General features: G+C 44.0%; 1 protein-coding gene across 1 annotated transcript in view; it reads left to right on the top strand.

The window, feature by feature from the left end:
* The window catches only part of LOC128712387 (uncharacterized), a 41,304-nt gene that overhangs the window by 8,367 nt on the left and 12,041 nt on the right, over positions 1-20,896 (top strand). Inside the window, exons 4-8 of the mRNA XM_053807282.1 lie at positions 1,233-2,283; positions 10,095-10,266; positions 11,254-11,311; positions 11,958-12,161; positions 15,901-16,007. Coding sequence (XP_053663257.1) covers positions 1,233-2,283; positions 10,095-10,266; positions 11,254-11,311; positions 11,958-12,161; positions 15,901-16,007 — 1,592 coding nt within the window. The remainder of the gene's footprint in view (positions 1-1,232; positions 2,284-10,094; positions 10,267-11,253; positions 11,312-11,957; positions 12,162-15,900; positions 16,008-20,896) is intronic.

Raw genomic sequence — 20,896 nt, 5'->3', positions numbered from 1 at the left:
TTTCAACCAGAGATTTTCCATTTTTCTTCATCAGCAATCGGACACAATTTTAATCTTTAAGGCCAAGCTGAACCGAAAGCCACTCTGAAACGGAAAGGAGTCAAAAAGATGCACAAAGATCTGTCGCGAATTTGAAAGCTTGTTAACTGGTACCCTCAGAACAACGGAAGAATGTCAAAAAGCGAGGAAATTACAACACAGAACAACAAAAAAAAAGCAACAGGGACATGAAAAATGACGGCCTGTGACGTCGGCGTGTGTTTTGTGGGATTGTGAAAATGGTGACGAGACAAGAGCGCAAAACGGAAAAGGGGAATCACGAGAAAGACAAAACATTACAAGAATCGGAGTGCACCTCTTCTTCTGCACATAGACCGAACAACACGACACGCGGCCTACTGTGGCCTCGCTGTACCATTTCATTTCCCTGCTCCGGAGGCATTTATTCTCTTCATTTCCATTATGGCCCAACGTCATAAATATCCGCTCCATCTGGCGTAGTCAGATCATTTCTCTGCTGCCATGCTGCAAAGTGCCGAGGTAGGAAAAAGCTCACAGCAGCACTACGGATCACTGCTGTTGTGCTTTTCCGGTCTGTTTTGTGGTTTTCCACGACCGGGACATTACCATTAGTTGCATCTCCGGTCTTTGGGAATCGTGGTCGAACTCGAAGGCGGATGCGATACAGATGCGTTAAATGTGCCAGAGCTATCCCAGTTTGTCCCATGCACGCTCGCGAACCCTGAACGGCTGCAACGACACGCTGGGAAGCTGACGGTGGCAGGAGAGATCAACGAGAAAAATGAGTTCCCTTCACGCTCGAAGCCATTTATTATGTGATTACGGAATTGTTCTATACTTTTTTCTCGCTGAAGCGAATGCATACTCTTTTACGATGCATCCTAAATGCATTTCCGTTGTTATTTGTGGATGGATAAGAACTCGGGAAATTGCCCATTCCTTCAGCACGATGATGATGCTCGAAAATATATCATCATCATCATGCTTAAAATAGTTCTTATGTGCATAATTTTCTGACCATGGCACTCTCACGTGAACAATCAACACATTCAAGATTTTCTAGACTTTGTATGCAGGCAAAGATTGATGTTCAAGCTAAATTCCAATCACTCTGTCCAACGTTCATTTGCGCAACCCAATATCAGTTATGCAAAGAATTTGCTGTGTTTGTCCGGCAACATCATATCATGATGCTTCCTTTTCGCTTGCAGGACGATTCGTACAGTGAAGATATGATACCGCCTCCGCCACCGCCACTGAACCGACGTCCATCCTACGGATACGGTTGTGTGGTGCAACCTGTTGCATCCGGACCGGAACCGACGCACACGGACCAGCAGTCCAACCCAGCCAACATCAGCTACGGACGTGAAGTCGACGGCCTGGTCGGAACCATGAATCAGCCGGATCTGTTCAACTTTGCCACAAACACAAACGGTCCGTTGAGTGGCACGCTAAAGTCAACACTCAAATCCGCCAAATCGTCGACAAACGGTAAAACAACTTCCGGTTCATTGGGCATGCCTGTCGACGGCAAGTCGAAACTGAACGACCCGCTTCCGGTTATGATGGTGGACCTGATGAACGGTAACACGGCCGCCTCGCTTCCGAGTGGAAATGACCCGGCCGGCACGAAGCCATATCCGCCTTACTACTTCGATGATAATTATCTACATCACCACTACTACTACCAGAGCGGAGAGGATCGGTACGGAGAGACCGGATCTGACGTGCCGTTGAAGGAAGCGATGGATGCGGGGCAGTTGTATCTCTACCACCAACATCATCACCATCCGGACGCGGTCGCTGCCGGCTACATCCCCAACTACGATGCACTTAACCTTCCTGCGAAGTACAACACGATCGGGCCGAACGGGGATTTGCCACTGTCGGGGCACTTCTCCGGACTGGGCGGCAAGTATCCGGCGGGTGGTGGAGTGGGCCACCATGCCAGCTCCTGCAATATCAATCAGTACTCCGGCTCGACAAAAAGCAACCTCATTGCATCGCACAACCATCACTTCTCCAACTCGATCAGCAACTTCAACTTCAATCCCTCGCAGTACTTCGGCTCGGGGTTGGAACCGGCCCCCGGAACCACCATCATTCCCGGTGGCGTGATGGGTGGCGTAATGGGGGGTGGTGATGGTTTTCCTTCCTCCTGCAGCCTTAACGGAACGCCCAATAAACAACAGTCACACCCGTGGAAACACCGCCAATGTCCGAGTCGTGGTTCCAGCAGTACCGGGTCCGGATCGTCGAGTAAGTATGCGGCTGGTATGTCAAGGAGTGGGAAGAAGGCCGTTACAGACTTGTCCTGTGAGGTTGAATTAATATAGCTTAGAATTGCATCAACTGCAATGTTATTTCTCTCCACATTTTGCGAACAATATTCAAAGATGCCTATTGGAATTACAACTCTTGGAATTCGCTCCCAATGTATCGAAAGATTGCTTTATTAAACTATTTCCAACCACGGCATGAATATTGCGGTTCCGGAGATCGCTGACTCCCATCGGAATGATTTGGAATTTGAGGTTAGACCATCATTAATAACTGGTAACCGTGGTACCACTACCGCATTCACACCATCATGCTTTGGTGAGCCACTGGAGAATAACTATAATGGCTTTGCAATGCGAGGCGCTAAAATAATCACAACAGACACCGTTAAGAGGGAGAGTAGGGGAGGAAATTTAAATTTCTAATAAATTATTCATCATGCGGAACAAGGCAAACAGGCACTCGGAGGGGTAGACATAACACAACATAACCTCATTCTCTTATTTGGACGGTGCAGGAACGGTTGGACATTGTTCAATGTTCACTGGACTGGACTGCTGTTGAAGGAACTTCTGGAACTGAGGGTGATGGAGAAGGAGTGATGTTTAACATTTATCTCCGTCGAAGAGTTTCCCCGAATACCAGAAAGTGGACCGAACGCAATCGTACCCAAGTACCTACGGCTAATGAATGTACCTTTGGGTCCAGCGTCGAGCACCCTTGGATTTGGTAAATCTGTTGCAGCATAACCCTGGAATGGTTGAAAATGTTGTTTGTCAGAAGTTCATCTAACCTTTTTACCATGTCCTGGCCGTCCTAGTTATCCCGAACCAAACAACCCTAGAAAAACCACCCTACAGAACTACGCTAAACGCTCGCTGCGAATTGGCAAAAAGTGTGTAAGATTAAGCAAAAGCAGGAGCAAGCGAATGTTGAAACGATCGTGGACGTCAAAAGGACGCAAATTAACATCGTTGCAATTTTGCCTTCCAACACAGTACCTGTTTGACACCGAAGTGTCAAATGTAAAATGATAGAACCTGGCGAGAGAGAGAGGCGTCAGTTTGACAGATAGAAAAGTATTGTTCTTGGTTGACGCGTGGTTGTGACTGAACTTTGGTTGAAGCCAGATCGTTTTTGTGTAAGATCGGCGAATTTTATTTAAAATAATAAATTGTAAAACACAACGTAGGGTCAAAGACATTTCTTTTTCACGGTACAAAACATTGGTGCGAAGTGACCAGGATTTTTGGACTTTTTTCACTCCCGCCAGCTATCATCGCGCGTTTCTTTTGTGTGGAATTGATAGCGGTACCAAATTGAATAACCAAGTTACACAAACTTTATTGTGTCTAAGTCTTATATAAAATCGCGCGTTAAACGTGTGTTAAACGTTAAAGCCTAGGCCAAGGATTATTAGACGTGAATATTATCGCTTGTGCATATAATTGTGTGTGAAACAAAATGGCTGACGAGAAGAAGCTGAAGAAAGCTTATACCAAGCGTCGCAATGCCGTAGAGTCACTTCATCGGCAGAAAGGATTCGTCGGAACCATCACCACTACAAATGCAAACGAATCGTCGAATAGGCTCGAGCTCCTTGAAAAGGCGTACAATAAATTCGAGTCCATACAGGATGAAATCGACGAGCTAGAAGAAAATGAGGACATGAACAACGAGAATTTCGATTTGCGAGCAGTGCTTGAGAAGTTGTACGCCGAAACAAAAACCGCGCTCCAAGCATCAATATCAAGTATGAGTGTTGGTATAGTGAAGGCTGAGGCCAATACATCTGTGCAACGTACTAAGTTGCCGACAGTAACGCTGCCATCCTTCAGTGGAAATCCATCGGAATGGATGTCATTTCATGATACCTATGTATCACTCATACATGACTGTGATGGCATTACATCAGTGCAAAAGTTCCATTACCTACGAGGAGCATTGAAAGGTGAAGCAGCATTGGTGATACAAACACTACCAATAACTGCCGACAATTACGAGTTGGCGTGGAAAGCTGTGGTGAATCGATACTCTAACAAAGTTTTACTACGTAAGCGTCATGTACGATCATTATTTGCTATTAAGAAAGCTTTGAACGCAAGTAGTGCAGAAATTCGGCGTGTGTCAGATGAATTCACATTAAACATCCAAGTGTTGGAGCAGCTAGGTGAGCCAATTTGTGAAAACAGTTCCATCCTCATAGAGATGCTTATTCGTAAATTGGACGACAAATCGATCAGTTCTTGGGAGGAATCCTTAGAGCCAGATCAGCAGCCCACCTACCCGCAACTGTTAGCATTCTTATACAAGCGAATCCATGCGTTGGAGAGTATTGCAATCGACCATCTGCCTGTTAGTGCTGAGCATTCACAAAAAAGCAACAAAACTCGTGTAAACGCAAATGTAGCCGCAATTGATCAACATTTGAAATGCTCTGTTTGTTCTGAAGACCATTTGTTATATCGGTGCAAAGTTTTCAACAACTTTGACTTCAAGAAACGATCAGAGATAGTATCCATGCACAAGCTGTGTACGTTATGTTTGAAGAGTGGTCATGTGTCTCGTCAATGCAGCCTCAAGCTGAAATGCAGGATTTGCTCCAAGCGACATAACACGTTGCTGCATAACGCAAACCATCAAGATGACAGTCAACAAGAAGCATCCGGCAGTGCAACATCCACCATCAGTAGCAGAATGGCTATCGCAAATATGGCTTCAAATATTTCACCATCTCGACATGCTAATACTTTGCTATCTACTGTTTTAGTTCTCGTTTTGGATGTAAATGGCATCGAGCACCCAGTACGTGCGTTGTTGGACAATGGAGCTCAACCCAATGCTATAAGTGAGCGACTCTGCCAGCTGCTCAGATTGCCCAGACAGCGAGCTGATGTCGTCATTACCGGTGTGGATGAGCTACCGACGAAGGCATGCAGTGAGGTTACAACAAATATTCGATCGCGCGATAGTCAATTTTCCGCGTTGCTCAACTTCCTTGTTTTGCGGAAAGTAACTGCTAACACACCACCTAAGTCGTTTATTAGTAACAACCTGGCAATTCCCGTCGATATCCCATTAGCAGATCCAGGTTTTAACTGCTCCAATAGAGTCGACATGATATTGGGTGCGTCGCATTTTTATACCTTCTTGAAAGAAGGTCGTATTCGTTTGAGCAGCGGTCCCTTGCTAGTAGAAACGGTATTTGGATGGCTAATTACTGGCGAGCTTCCTCTGCATCATGATTCTTACGAAGAGCCGCCCATTCGATGCAACGTGGCTACAGTGGCTTCAGCAGTAGAAGACCAAATTAAGAAGTTTTGGGAAATTGAAGAAGTAAATTGTACAGAATATTTGCCAGATGATGATGTCGTAGAATGTCATTACAAAGAGACTACTTCACGTGATGAAACAGGACGATATATAGTGCGTTTACCAAAACACCCGGAAATTGGAAAGATGGTTGGTAATTCAAAGTCTTCAGCAACCAGACGACTTCTACTATTGGAAAGGAGATTGTCAAAAAACGAATCTCTGAAGCAGCAATACCATGCGTTCATGCAGGAATATATATCGTTGAACCACATGGGCTTAGTGGATTCCGCTACCTTCGAAGAGCAGAACATTTCTTATTACCTGCCTCATCATGCTGTACTAAAGGAGGCTAGTTCAACAACAAAGGTGCGCGTTGTCTTTGACGGAGCCGCTAAAACCAGCACCGGATTTTCGTTGAATGATTCGTTATTGGTAGGACCTGTTGTACAGGAGGATCTGCTATCGCTCATCTTACGGTTCCGCAAATTTGAAGTGGCAATAGTTGCTGATATCGAAAAAATGTACAGGCAAGTTCTGATACATTCAGAGGATCGACCACTCCAGCGTATTCTGTGGAGATTTGATGAATCGCAACCCATACAAGAGTATGAATTAGCTACAGTCACCTATGGATTAACTCCTTCTTCATATCTCGCTACGCGAACACTGCTGCAGCTTGTTGAGGATGAAGGCGAAAATTTTCCATTGGCAAGCAACGCAATTCGTAAGCATATGTATGTAGACGACTTAATATCAGGCGCAGACAGCATCGAGCAAGCCATTCGAATACGCAAAGAGTTAGACTAGTTAATGAGTAAGGCCGGGTTCAAGTTTCGAAAATGGGCTTCCAATGAACTCGCCGTTTTATCGGACCTTCCTCCAGATTTGCTCGCAACAAAATCTTCACATAGATTCGATGAAAGGGAAAGCATTAATACGTTAGGCATCGCTTGGGAGCTAGAGTCAGATGTTTTTCGATTCCATACGGCTATCACGAGTAAGGAGAAATGGGTAAAGCGAACCATTTTATCGGGAATCGCTCAGATATATGACCCATTGGGACTAGTATCACCTGTTATTGTTCAAGCCAAGCTTATCATGCAAGATTTATGGACATCCTCTGTAGACTGGGATGAAGAAATCCCTGATCACATTCGTTTGAAATGGACAGAGTTTTGTGACCAGTTGCCAAGCCTCGCACAATTCAGCATTCCTCGTTTTGCTTTCCATTGTGATTACGCGCGAGTAGAATTGCATTACTTTGCAGATGCTTATGAGGTAGCCTATGGAACCTGCGTTTATGCCCGATCTGAGAATTCTAACGGAAGCATTCATATCAGCTTGTTGGCATCGAAATCTAGAGTTGCTCCCCTGAAGCCTATAACTATTCCGAAATTGGAGCTATGCGCAGCGCTGCTTTCTTCACGACTACACAAGCGAGTGTCTGCTGCTATGGATATGCAGATCAACAACGTGTATTTTTGGTCTGACTCAACGATTGTTCTTCATTGGATAAGAGCTCCAGCACGTACATGGAAGACCTTTGTTTCGAATCGCGTCGCAGAAATACAGGAGTTGACGCACGGATACAGCTGGAAGCATGTAGCAGGAAAACAAAATCCAGCTGACCTGATATCTCGCGGTATGCCTGCAAAACAGCTAGTTCTGAGTAAGCTGTGGAGTAAGGGGCCTGAATGGTTGTCAAATCCTGAATCAACGTGGCCGGAAACGCATCTTCCCAACGAAACTACCGACGCTGAATTGAAGTCCCGTACTGCAGCAGTTTTGTCGTCACAAGCATCGACACCTGATAGCATATTCCAAACTGCCTCTTCATTCACATCGCTAATTCGTATAGTGGGTTACATGTTGCGATTCTACAACAACGCTAAGATCAAGGCTGAACTTCGAATTATAAATAGGAATTTATCCGTGGATGAAATGCAGTTCGCCAAGTATACCTTAGCGAAGCTTGTTCAAATTGAAGCATTCAAGGAAGAGCTAAAATACTTACGCAAGAATCAATCTATACCTAAAGCTTCATCTCTTCGTTTGCTAGCACCATTTCTCGACAAAGAAGGATTGATACGCGTTGGTGGAAGATTGAAACGTTCGAGTATTCCATACGACGTCAAACATCCAATTGTACTTCCGGGTTTCCATCCTTTTACCCGACTTATGTTGAAGTTCCATCATCTGAAGTTGATCCACGGGGGAATATCTGTGACACTTTCTTCGGTTCGAGACGAGTTTTGGCCTTTGCAAGGGAAACGAGCAGTCCGAAGTGTTATTCGATGCTGCTTTCGCTGCAACCGAGCCAGTCCCACGCCGATACAACAGCCTGAAGGACAGCTACCTCCAGTACGTGTAACTGCCAGCAGAGCATTCGCTTCTACCGGATTGGACTATTGTGGACCGTTATTTTTAAGGCCTGTACATCGTAAGGCTGCTTCACGAAAGTGTTATATTTGCGTATTCGTCTGTATGACCACCAAGGCGGTGCACCTCGAGTTAGTGCCGGATCTCAGCACGATGTCTTTCCTTATGGCACTCGATCGATTTGTTTCCAGAAGAAATAAGCCAGCACACCTGTATTCGGACAACGGTACCAATTTCATCGGCGCCAACAACTCTTTACATCGCATCTACGAAATGCTACAGAAGGATGAAGGCAAGATTTATCGGCATTTGGCGGATCAGAATATTCAGTGGCACTTCATACCTCCACGTTCACCTAATTTCGGAGGGTTATGGGAGGCCTCGGTTAAAGTGGCCAAGAAGCAATTGGTTCGTCAACTGGGATCCGCAATGCTTTCGGAGGAAGAAATGGTCACCGTTCTTGCTAAAATAGAGTCTTGCATGAACTCACGCCCGTTAATGGCATTATCGGAGGATCCCAACGATTTCTCCGCGTTAACTCCATCTCACTTTCTCTTTCAAGAAGGTTTCACACCTCTTCCTGAACTGGATATGACGGCACTGCCATTCAACCGATTAGGTCGCTACCAGCTTCTTTTACGGCATTCGCAAGGCTTTTGGCAGAGATGGCGCAACGAGTACTTAAAGACGTTGAACAACCAGCATTATTCTCCAGGGAAAATACAACGTTTGGAGGTGGGAGACATGGTGATCTTGAAAGATGAACAGCTGCCCGCCGCACGCTGGCCCTTAGCTCGCGTTCATGAGCTACATCCAGGAGAAGACGGAATCATTCGTGTAGTTACAGTTCGTACTGCCACCGGTCTTGTGAAGCGAGCGATATCGAAATTTTGTGTTCTGGAATGCGCTAAAGAACTTGAAAACGAAGTTGTTCAAGGGGGCCGGGATGTTTGACACCGAAGTGTCAAATGTAAAATGATAGAACCTGGCGAGAGAGAGAGGCGTCAGTTTGACAGATAGAAAAGTATTGTTCTTGGTTGACGCGTGGTTGTGACTGAACTTTGGTTGAAGCCAGATCGTTTTTGTGTAAGATCGGCGAATTTTATTTAAAATAATAAATTGTAAAACACAACGTAGGGTCAAAGACATTTCTTTTTCACGGTACAAAACAGTACCTCTTGACGAAACTAAAACCCACCCTCACTTCAAAGTTTCCCAAGGACACACTTTGTGCAACAAATAAATGCTAATCAGCGCTGGTGGGAGCGCCAAGCACCATCGCACTGGTGCCGGAACTAGCGATGACAGCACGACATGACCGTCGCACAGCATGGAACCATGGTGGGGGGGGGGAGTTGCATTTCAGCTTCCTTCAGAGGGTCTCCCAGCGCGTAATGGGCTTCTGCTCGAACTGGAAGCAAGCGATAATTCTTTGCACAAACAAAAACATTGCATTTTAAGAGAGTAAAGTGCTTCAGCTCGATCGTGCTGCTGGATTTTCCTTTTTCTTATTGCTCGTAGTAAACAATTTCACTGCACACAAACATGACTAAAAGGGGATTAATTGCATTTCTTTAAGTGACAATGTATTTTAGCGCAAGTAAACAGAGAGCATCGTTCGGAAGCGAAATCCTGCGTTCTTTCTGCTTTGGGCGACGATAAGATATCATGAGAGCGGGCTGAGAAGACTGAGCAAATAAAAGTGATCCTGGTGCAAACATTGCGATACAAGAGATTTACATACATAAATTAGAGCAATATCCTGCTTAATTAGGTCTTCGGAGATTGTACATCCAGCTGCTACATTAGCTGTTTAGTCTTGGCATCTCAACCTTGTTAGTAGCTTGTGAACTACTTAAACGCAGGAAGTTTTGGCAGATGTTCAACTTAACAACTCTCGCATTTGATGTATTAGGGTTCAGTTCAACTTGATGTTTGTATCATCAATCATTTGCTTATGAAGATCTTCTGCTTTTTTATAATCCATCTTCACAAGAATAAACTTCCCACTATCTTCTTCCCCAAGACCCATCAAAGCCAACGATTGTTACTGAGAGATAGCAAAACTAATCAAACAACATTTGCCTCCTCTTTAGAATGGGATCTTCCTTCGAGACAGTGGCTTGCGGTGACCTCCATATTGTTGATTGCCGGAGCGGCCGGAGTAGCCGTCCCGCTCGCCCTGAAGGTATCCTCCTTAATCGATGGTCACAACGATCTGCCGTGGAACATACGAAAATTCCTACACAATCAGATAAACGATTTTCGGTGAGTAAAACCTGCTCTTATATCTTCAACCATGTGTGAATGTAACGTTCCTTGCTGACACAACACCGATTTGTCTAATTAGTATATTTACTGTAACTTGCTTTAACGAGAATTCAACTATAAAGATAGATTACTAAAATGTATCTACAGTTCCCAGAAATGCAATATTCTTTCTTCCAAACAATTTAAATCAAATTTTTCCCTTTCTTGCGTATTACCATTGCATGACCCATCAACAAAACAACGAAGCACAACCGTGTCTTGTATCAAATTTATCGAACCAATAACTTATCCGCACCGTAACATCTACCATAAAGGAGAGAAAATGTTAAACCCATTAACACGGTCACCCATAAAAAAGCAAAAGGGCCCCGATGTTGATTGAAAAATAATGTAAATTAATCTCTCTCACTCGCTAAGAAGCTTATCGGAACGCGGTACTCTGATGCTGTTACGCAACCGTACCGTAGGATGGCGAAGGAAGATAAAAATCAAAGTGAAAAAATCGCAAGCTGTTGTAAACGAAATTGGGAAAAAAACGCTTCACTCCACACCGTCCTTTCGCACGGGTTGAACCAATGCAAATTACCGTATTCCGCAACAGCGCCGTTCCGTTCGACCGATGAACCGGAAGCCCCCGCAAACCCAGCCCCCGGGGGGCACGGTTGATGAGACGCAATTTTATTGAACTTCTTCGACCGTGCTTTTTTGTTGCTTACTTGTTCTTGTTTACGTTCGCTTGATGGTGGCAGCAACTTTAAAAATAAAAACGGTATTTGCAACGCGCCAGATCACTTTCCACTTGAACGCTCCAACGCTCGAAAGAAGGCACCGTCGTGCCATGGTATAGAAATATTAATTTACTCTCCACCGATTCGTTTAATGAATTCCCGGTCGCCGGAATTCCCAAATGGAAACGTGCCGAACACTGTGCGTACAGGAATCTAATTCAATTAATTGGATAATGTTAAACTTTTGCTAAAACAGAGATCGCAGATTACTCGGGACGGGTGAAAGGGCTTCCAATGACCTGCTCTCGATACAGGTGAACAATATTCTCGTTTCTTTATTACTCCGAGCGATTGAAAGACTCATAACTAACATCATCGTACGGCTGGGTATGATTTCGTCTAAAGAGCTATATAACAATAGTTTACCACGATTAGATTTGCTATCTTTGAGAGCAGTTGTTACACAGCGACATCCATTTATCCTCATTGCTTTACGTTAGAATATACCACGCTCTAAAACCTTTGTTTTACGCTCCAAGATTAAGATTAGCAATTGTCTACAAGAAAATGATCATCGCATCAAGAACATTGTTCCTCCCAAGTGATGAAGCTAACGAACTAATTGATTGTAAGTGTTCGAACCGCCATTTCCCGAGAGCAAAGTGAAGTTTAATGAGATATCTTAACATTAAGCAGCTCCACTAATTATCGGAAAATGTTTCAAATGTTTATAACTTCCGACGAGTACGACGATAGAAGCTTCCAATATAAATGCAACTTACTGAGCTCAATAATTCAGCCTCGCAGTAAAAATCACTGTCGATCCGGCATTACCTACATAAACCTTTTAGCGAAATATATTCCATTTTAGCCGAGATTTGCACGTCCAAATGCATGCAAGTTGACATTAATTAGTACGAGAGTTTTCGTTTCCGTCCCATACCTCCTCTTGCCCAACAGAAGTCGTACTATCGCACAAAAACTGTCAAAATGTGTTCATTAATCGGTGTCGTGGATGGCTCCGGCGGTTCGTTCGGTGTCCTGCGCAATTACAATGCCCTCGAGATTCGGCACACGACCCTTACACTCACCTGCCTTGGGCAAATGCGAATGCACCGAAGTATGACATCCGGTGCACGGTGGACTTACGGCTCTTACGGCAAGGTAATTGTCTATTTTTGCATTATTACCCATTTCCCAAAATTACTCCCATGTCGGACACACGCACGTCCTCCAGCACGGGAACACCCAAAAAGGGTTAGGATCCGCACACAAAAAAAAGATCCTTAAAAATAGAATTTCACTTCACACGAACTCATCGAACCGGTTCCAAATATAATGCTCCCCGATGAATGGCCGGTACTACGTGCGACGGTACTTCCATCTAATCTAGTGCACCTTCATCCTCATGCCATAATTATAGCTAAAGCGCTCCACGGGGACCATAAAAGATAATTAAGAGATTACTCACGGTTGGTCGGCAATGGACCACGGTCTTCTGTTGCAGCGGTTTTGACCATCGTACAGTTCCGAACACCCGCATTCGAATTGGAACGGCTACGCTATCCAGCGTATTATCAGAACCGAGAGCCATTGTGGTTCCATGGGTTGGGCTCAACTGAATTCCACGACCAAAATTCACTTATGCACTTCAGAAAGGCGCCGATAGTAAAGGGTCCCTTCTGGTGGGCACCTTCACGATTGCAGTGACCTAATGACAAAGCAATTATTTACCCTTACGAAAGGGTAGTACTTTCACATCCTTGCACGGTGCTTGCTCCAGCTTCACACCAACACCGGTGAGCTCTTTGGACTTTACGGAAGTTTTACGGCTCGAGATTACAGTGTTTGTTTTCAATCCTCAAAACCTTAATTCTTGAAAATCGTCCACACTTTATGGAGAAACTGACCACGATTTAAATCCCTCAAGTTGTTGCACTACCATGTTTCCGATACTCTATTATTTCCTAGGATTAAAAGAAATAGATCATAACACACCAATTACTCCAAATGATAATTGCACACAAGCCTACCAATTCAAATATTCTTAAAAGTACTACCTCCACTATGATCTACCGCTGTGTAATTCGATAATTGCAAGCAGCAATGCAATTAGAATCATTCTACACCCATTTAATTTGCATTAGCAATTAATTCGATTTACACACCGTAGCAAGTGCAAAGTGGCGTAAATGAGCAGGCACCAAGCATATTTCGATAGGTGTTTCCACTATTCGCTCATCAAAATCACGCTCTTCTCGACGAAACAAGGCGACGTCACACACCACGACGCTATGAATAGACCGCAACCTGAACCATTTAATAGACAGCATCGCCCTCTCCAATCAGCCTGGCACTGGAAAGGTTCGTTCCACGGGACCTGCTACCGGTGGCAGTGGCTTTCGAACCGTACGAATCGCACCTAAAACGACAGTGAAAGTAATGAAAATTTATTCATTGATGCTTCTTCTTCTCGCCACGGTTGTACATTTTCCTCCACCAACTGCCTTTTCGCACCTTGCTCTGTCTGCACATTTTCCAGTCGGGCCATTCAATCCCACAGGAAGACTGTAATAATAGAAGACAAGAACAAACGGAGCGATTTGCTTTGAATTAGAATTTTGAACCACAACTTGACAGACTAATTGAAGTTGAACCCTAAGCTAATTTCCTTCAGGCACAATTATGGTGCGACAATATTTTTATTTCATTATAATGCATGGTTAGCAGTTTTAGTCGCAATAACTACCGAAATAATATTAATTTAAGCTTACAACAAACTCTGGATGGAGACGATGCAAATGGCAGATAATATCCGCACAGAATTTTCTCGTCTACTCTCTTTGACAACTTTATGCTTGTGCACTTTGCCAAAGCGAAAGTTCCACCAAAGCCTAATTGACGTGATAAAGGCAGACAAAAACTAAGGCAGTGCCACAACTGACAATGGAAAACGTTCCGAAATCCTTTAAAGTACATCCGCTCGGAACTTTCCAGACAGGCAGATGGAGTGAGCTTTGCTCAGAGTTGCTCGAAATGCTCCGCATATTTCCCACCCACCCTACGCTTCATCGCCACCCATATTATGCCATCCGAACTCTCACATCCGTCTTGTTCGTCAGAGACCTTTGATGACTTCTTACGTCAGCACCGAACGAGTGAGCATATGCTCGGAATGTCATTCTTTGCAGATGCCGGTTCGTTTCCAAAAAAAAAGCCCCTCACCAGCCAGGCTTATTCGTCATGGGCGAAGGTTAAACCTGTTCCAGCTGGCTGCTTGTTACAGCATTGCGAACGGACACTTTCATCCGCAGTCCTTTGCCTAGTACGGCAGTACGGCAAAAGGACGAACAAAATCCCTGCAAAAAACTAACTATCCTAACGAACAACCATGAAGCATCCGGATTTGACAATAAAAATGTTCCTTCCACCCGACGCCGTACGGATGATGGGCAAGAATTGGTGCAAAGGCAGACGGCAGCCAGCTGATATTACTATATCGGTATCCGCAATACGAAGGGTAAACCCACCAAATTGGTCGTCCTGTAAATTGCTGCGGATGCTGCCCGGCGTAACTTTCGCTTTTGTTCCAACAATTGGCACACTGAAACTATGCCAGCGTACAGGCGGCATGTCAAAGGACGGTTAGGATACGGCGGAACAGTCATATGTGCCTCTAGTGAGGTGGAGTCTTTGTATCCGTTTGGTGCTATGAACAAGATGCTGGTATTATAGCGCAGAGGACTTTGAACCAAAAATGTGAAAGCATCATCCTCTCATTACCCAATTTCAACAGCCATTTTAAAGACATTTCTCCACCCAAAAAAAACCCACCCCCAGTTTAATTACCTAGTCTATTCAACCATTTCCAGACCACCACCACACACCGATTTTTTGGCTGTGTGGCATTAAGAATTCCACTTGAAAGTATTCGCCGGCACGTGTTTCGCGATAATTCCATAATTAAAAAAAAAAAAAATTCCCAGAAAACTCCAACGTGTGTACATTCATTAGACGAATTTCACCATTCGTTTGGCATACCGGGGCAACAAACATGTGTTCGGTACGTTTTCGCGAAAATTACGTACGGAAACTGCATACAAAGCGAGCGAGATACAATTTGTGTTGGGCGGCTGGAGCCAAGCAGAGCACGAGGCAGCAGCAATGCCATTACTCGGCGAGTACAACAAACGGTTACAATGTGCATATGTAATTAACGTGTTCCCCGCTTTACTCGCAACACTAGCGGCGGCAAAATTTTAATCATTTTTACACAACTCAACCGGTGCACGCGTGTAACGCGAAGAACCGATCAAAAGGGCCTAACCTTCGGGCGTTGGAATATAAATTGTGTACTCACGTCAAGCTTAAGGAAGCTCTACCCTGCTGAACTCATGGTCTACTGGGGATGCTTTTTTTTTTCTTCAATTAAGGTGATGTCACTATACAGTTGTTTCGTGCGGATGTCATAATGCATGTACTACCCTTTGTACCACGTTGAGCAAAACAAAGCTTTGAAACTCATATCTCTGTGGAAGGCCCGTCCGGTCAAACAAGGGTTTCGCCCCGCGAGCTGACAAAGATGTCAGAATGGTTAGTAGCTGAAAACGTTGGCAGGGCTGGTGAGTAGTTCTGCGTCCAGATAATGTCAGATTAGAGCTTCGTCCGTGCAGCTAGGGACACAAAACAGCAACGGACACTATTTGCAATTTCAAAAAGCTTGTGTCTTTTTTTTTAACCGTCACCAAAAACTAAGTTGTTCCAGTTTCCACTCCACACAGGGGGATAACATCCACAAGCGATCCGTCCACTGTCCAGTTCGAGCATAAATTCTCATTTATATTCCAATTTAAAGTTGATAACTTGTTTCACTATTTTTTGTTTGCTTTGTGTCTCATTGCAGTTGCGCACGCCCGGTAAGGTTGGTCGCGGAAACATGGAACCAGCACCAGTCATGATCCACCTGTCAGAAATCGGTGATGAAAAATCGTGTCCACATCGCACATCGCGGTACCTTCGCGGTGGTTGGGTCGTTTGCAGGTTTACCGTAAGTAAGCGGGATCTTTGTCGCGTGTATTACCATTTTTTTTGCGTACCTTTCTCTTTCGTTTCACTATCGTCATCATCGTGGAATCGTTTCGAATCATTCTTCAATGCCCGGATGCCGCCGTAGATTGATGAAGCTTGACTTCGATAGCCCGTCCCCGTGAGCGCTCATCCGCACGTACGAGCTTCAACGTGGCCCCCGATGTCGTTACACGGATATATGTTACCGTTTTCCATCGAAAAGATCCATCGGTCGGGAACGGGTGCATCAGTGCTGGGCACTTCCGACGTCGGGAAAACCCGTGCACTAGACACAAAATGAACCACATGAAAGGGAAGCTCACCTCTATCGAGGGGCCCGTTTTAGCAAAAGGGTTCCGCAAAGCATCGGACCATTCTATAGTGCTTCTAGACCCGAACACTCGGTGGCATTCGTAAAAGAAATGCGAGCGGATCACAATTTGGGCATCATAGATCTAGCCACATCCGTGCTAATCCCATTCTGTCGACCCGTTACGACAATTGGACCCTATTGAGCCGGCAATCAGGTTCGACACGAAACCCGAAACGTAACTCGAATCGAATCGGATTGAAATTGTGGCTTCCTTCGGGCGAAATGCAATTCATTAGTGAACTATTTTCGGAAGTGAAACTTGTGAAAGCATTGTAAATTGCGTTAGTAAACAGTTGAGTGTTACATAGTGAGTGAAAATCTCGCATCTAGCTCACAAATTGTGCTTGAAAGTCTTTATAGTGAGCAACAAAAACCAAGGTACGTATGTTTTTGTTTTTCTAGATATGAACTAAATATTACCCAATTTAGTTTTAATAAAATAAACTTAATGAACTACTTGAAGAAAATAACGATCTTGCCAATGTTTTACACAGAAATATATCACACTCATTATCCCATTTTAAATATAAATAAATATGTTCAAAAAAACCAACTGAAACAGGTAGGATGATAATTAAAAATTACAGAATAATGCCTCATTGCATTCAGCTTTCGTTTCCCACGGAAGACACAACATCCCCCAAAATGGAAATGAAAATAATAATCCCTTCTCATCCTTTGCCGACTAACTAACTGGTACAAGCAGACTGTTCAAACATCACGAAGAGCGGACGAACCTTCACGCACTAAGCTAGCTTACGTTTATCTGTCTAAAGACAATTACACTAGACACAACACCTGTTGGCGGTTTATCGTGCAAGCGCTTACGCTTATTATGCGCATCATCCATCACAAACAGGTCCTTGCCCACAGAAGAGGCCGGTTTCCTTCATTTACAGCCTGGAAAAGCTCCTCTTTTTTGGGGTTCCACTAAATACATTTCGTTCCCAGAGTCGTGCCCCACTGGACCGCTCAACGGGCCCAATGGTTTGGGGATATTTTCTCTGCAACTGACAGAAACTGCCCCCAGAGAGGTTAGACCCTAGCACTGTCACAACTGTTCCGGCCGGGCAATATTACAACAGCACAAGCTGACAAAATCTTTTCCTTTGTGGCGCATCCCCCCAAAAAACGAGCCCCAAAAATAAAGAGAGCAAGATGAATGCGAAACATTTTATTTCCCTTGCGATGTCGATGGCAGTTGAGTGGCCGATCGGTCGGTTCATCAGCACCAGTGTGTTCATTGGCACAGTAAGGACGCTGGGCGAGGCGATGGCAAAGAAACAGAACAAACACCAGCCAAAAAAAAACGTATATAAAAACATCAAGGAAATCTTCCCAACAACGACAGATAGCGCAAACCAGAAAATGGTCAACCATTTCTCGGAAGCTATCAGAAACAGGGACACAAAAATGGCAATGTTTTAATTATGGTGTTATTTTTAATTAAAACAGTTCCGGCCTAAAGGGTTCTCGCTGGGACTGCCAATGGCAGATGGTGGTACAGTTGGGTGGCCGACCGAATGGACGGAAGCTGGTAGGCCCAGGCGAAACTACTTCAAAAAGCGAAACACCACCGCAAAACCCTTCGGTAAAAGCTTCCCAAAAGCTTTTTGCCAGTGTGGGGCAGCTTGAGGGTCAGTATCCCGTCAGACAGCCTTCGAAATTCCCAGCGCCATTCGATGGGAAGCCCGGCCCCTGCATCGGAAGGCTCCAAGGACGCTGAGGTGATAATTTGTTTTGCTAACTAAATTAAAAAACGGAATGTAGATTTATTCTGGGCGATATTAAATTATGACGACAATGCGCCCATGGGACGTCGTTCTAATGTCTTTGGTCTACGGCCACCACTTCCGTTAATTGGGCAAAGAATTATATTTTCGCCCCCGAAGCAGCTGCGGTAGCTTGGTGTGCCCTTTTTGGGTTGTGGTATGATGTTCACTGAGGAATTGAATTGATTGGGGAAATGGTACTATTCTTTGTCAGGGATGACTCTTGATATATAGTTATGGTCGGTAGCGTTAATGAGGAAAAAAATCTGTTTTTCAGATGGAACTTCAATAGAAGAGGCGAATATTTTAATGTTTTTTGTAGGATAAAAGCGAAGATGTTACTTACAGTTACATTTACAAATTCGATACTTGAGGCGAATTCGGAGTTGACGCCGGAGTTGACTTCTAAGTTCGGAGTAATCCACAGTTCCGGAGCACCCAGTTTCAATGACTAATCCAGTTTTCTAGTTCCAAGATTGAAGTGACTTAATTAATTCACTCCAGAATTTCCATTACTTGCAATACAGCTTAGCGGGAGATAGCAACATTTGCGAGCTTCTTAGATTCAGCATGTGAGAACGTTAAAAGCTTGTCCAATCTATTTTTAACAGCAGTTTCGTACCAATAAGGATTCTCGCTGCTATTCAAAGATGCCACACTCCGTATCCCCCAGTATTGCATCCTTTTACAATGCTCCAATTATATCACTCTTTGTTCGACGGACCGGCACAATAAACCACGAACGAACTTTCGAGACAACTCGAAACAACGGAAACAAAGAACTTGCTGCAGCAATCGGAAACTTTACCAACGACTTTATCTGACTTTTAAACGATGTCGTTGCCGTTGCATAAAAGTTGCTAAAAGATAGGATATCATCGCATTTGTTATTTTTTTTATTTTTTTCATCTTATTTTGCCGAGTTTGCTCCTGAAGGGTAGTTTTCATTGTGGTGGTTGGCTGAGTGGGAGACTGATGGTTACTTGACGAGAGCAAAAATCTTTAAATTCTTTGTAAGCAACAATTATTGAACAGCGTTTTCTTTCTGGAAAATTAGAATTCGAACTCCTCAGCGCTTCAAAGTAACTTCAAATTAATTATTGCTTTCTAGGACAAGCAACCAATTGGTATCACTGCGCTGAGGTTTCCGACTTCCACAACCTTTTGACCAATAGCTAACATGCTCAGATTTAATATTTACCAGCTCAGTTCCCAGCACACCTACCCTTTTTCCATCGAGACAGTGCAAACACACAGGGCCACGTTTTGTTCCTACCGTCTTCGATTTCACACAGAAAACCCGAGCAGCGTCGTCTGATGTCGGGATTTCGTTCGATTCTCATCCTTCTGTTTGCCAGTTCGTTATCCTTTTACCTTGGAGTTGTGTGGGAGGGGGGGGGGGGGCATCTGCTTCTAATACTGTTCAGCCAAACGAATACAATGTTGATGATGTGGAAAGCTCGAGTAAACACTAGCTGCAGAGTAAATGGTGCGCAAGATGAAGATCGAAATCCATTTGAGTTCTTTATTACAAATTCTTCTCGGAATGCTCATCGCCACCACTGTCGGCACCCGTCGATAGAAGCAACTCTAGAGCAAAAAAGAAAAAGGGAAAATACATAGTTCAGCCCCTGCTGGGATTGAGGATTATCCTTACGACCAAACGGTGGGTTCTCCGTCACTGCTGAGCGGAAAGTGTGTGGCGGTAAATAAATATTCAAATAACCTTCCACCTTGCCAGTGCGATCGTCACCTTCTGTTCTGGCACTGTCCATCGTCACCTTCGCCGGTGGTGGAAAATGCTACCGGCTGAAATGAACATCGAGCAGGTTTTTGTGTCAATAATCATCACCGACGACACCAATCGGGCGCCTTTTTCAAGCTGTTGCGCAGAAAATCAGAATACCAATTTGTCACCTAGCCACCGCCGCATGCTTCCGTAACCTGATTCAATTTAAAGTTTAGCATTCTAATGTTAACAAAATTTGGTACCGTGTCTGTGCGTTGCTTTTATTCGCAGATGTTACATAAAGCCTTCGAATTTAAACGCTGCCGGTGTGTCTTTTTTTCGCAAATTGACGAGTTATTTTAGTAGTCCAAAGTTTCCAAATTGTTCATTTATATGTTTAATAACAATTTATGTTGTGGATGAAAGTTTCGTCTGCATCTCAAATCTGAACGGCAACAATTATCATATAAAACCAATAAAGCCACCTATTGTTCATCTCTACCGACAATAAAAAAGGAACAAACTTTCGAAACATGTAACACAATAATCCCAATCAAACGCGCCACAGTGTTTCAACTTAGTCTGTCCTCAACTCACAGCGTGGTACATATTTCAAGGTAATGCTATCTTATGGTAAGTCTCAAACGTTCATGAAAGTCCGGATGAAGGTAACAACCACTCTGTTGAAAAGTTCGTCTGCAGCAGTGGTTCCCAAAGTGGTCATAGAACATGATTTTTTTTTACTAGTAAAAAGATTCCAATTTCGTTTATGATCTAATATAATATTTTTGGTTCGAAATTCTAACAATGACAATTTTGGCATACATTTTTTGATACTTTCAAACATTGAGCTTAGATCCACTGTATGTAAAATTGCAGGACGAATTAATAAATCTTGTATTGAAGAGCAAACATCAGGATTTTTTTATGCAACAGGAGCTTGTATTTTAAGGAAAAG

The sequence above is a fragment of the Anopheles marshallii genome, chromosome 3, assembly GCF_943734725.1.
Source record: "Anopheles marshallii chromosome 3, idAnoMarsDA_429_01, whole genome shotgun sequence".
In the NCBI taxonomy this organism is placed as follows: Eukaryota; Metazoa; Arthropoda; class Insecta; order Diptera; family Culicidae; genus Anopheles; species Anopheles marshallii.
The sequence above is the reverse complement of the archived record's forward strand: the minus strand, read 5'-3'. Positions and strand labels throughout refer to the sequence as shown.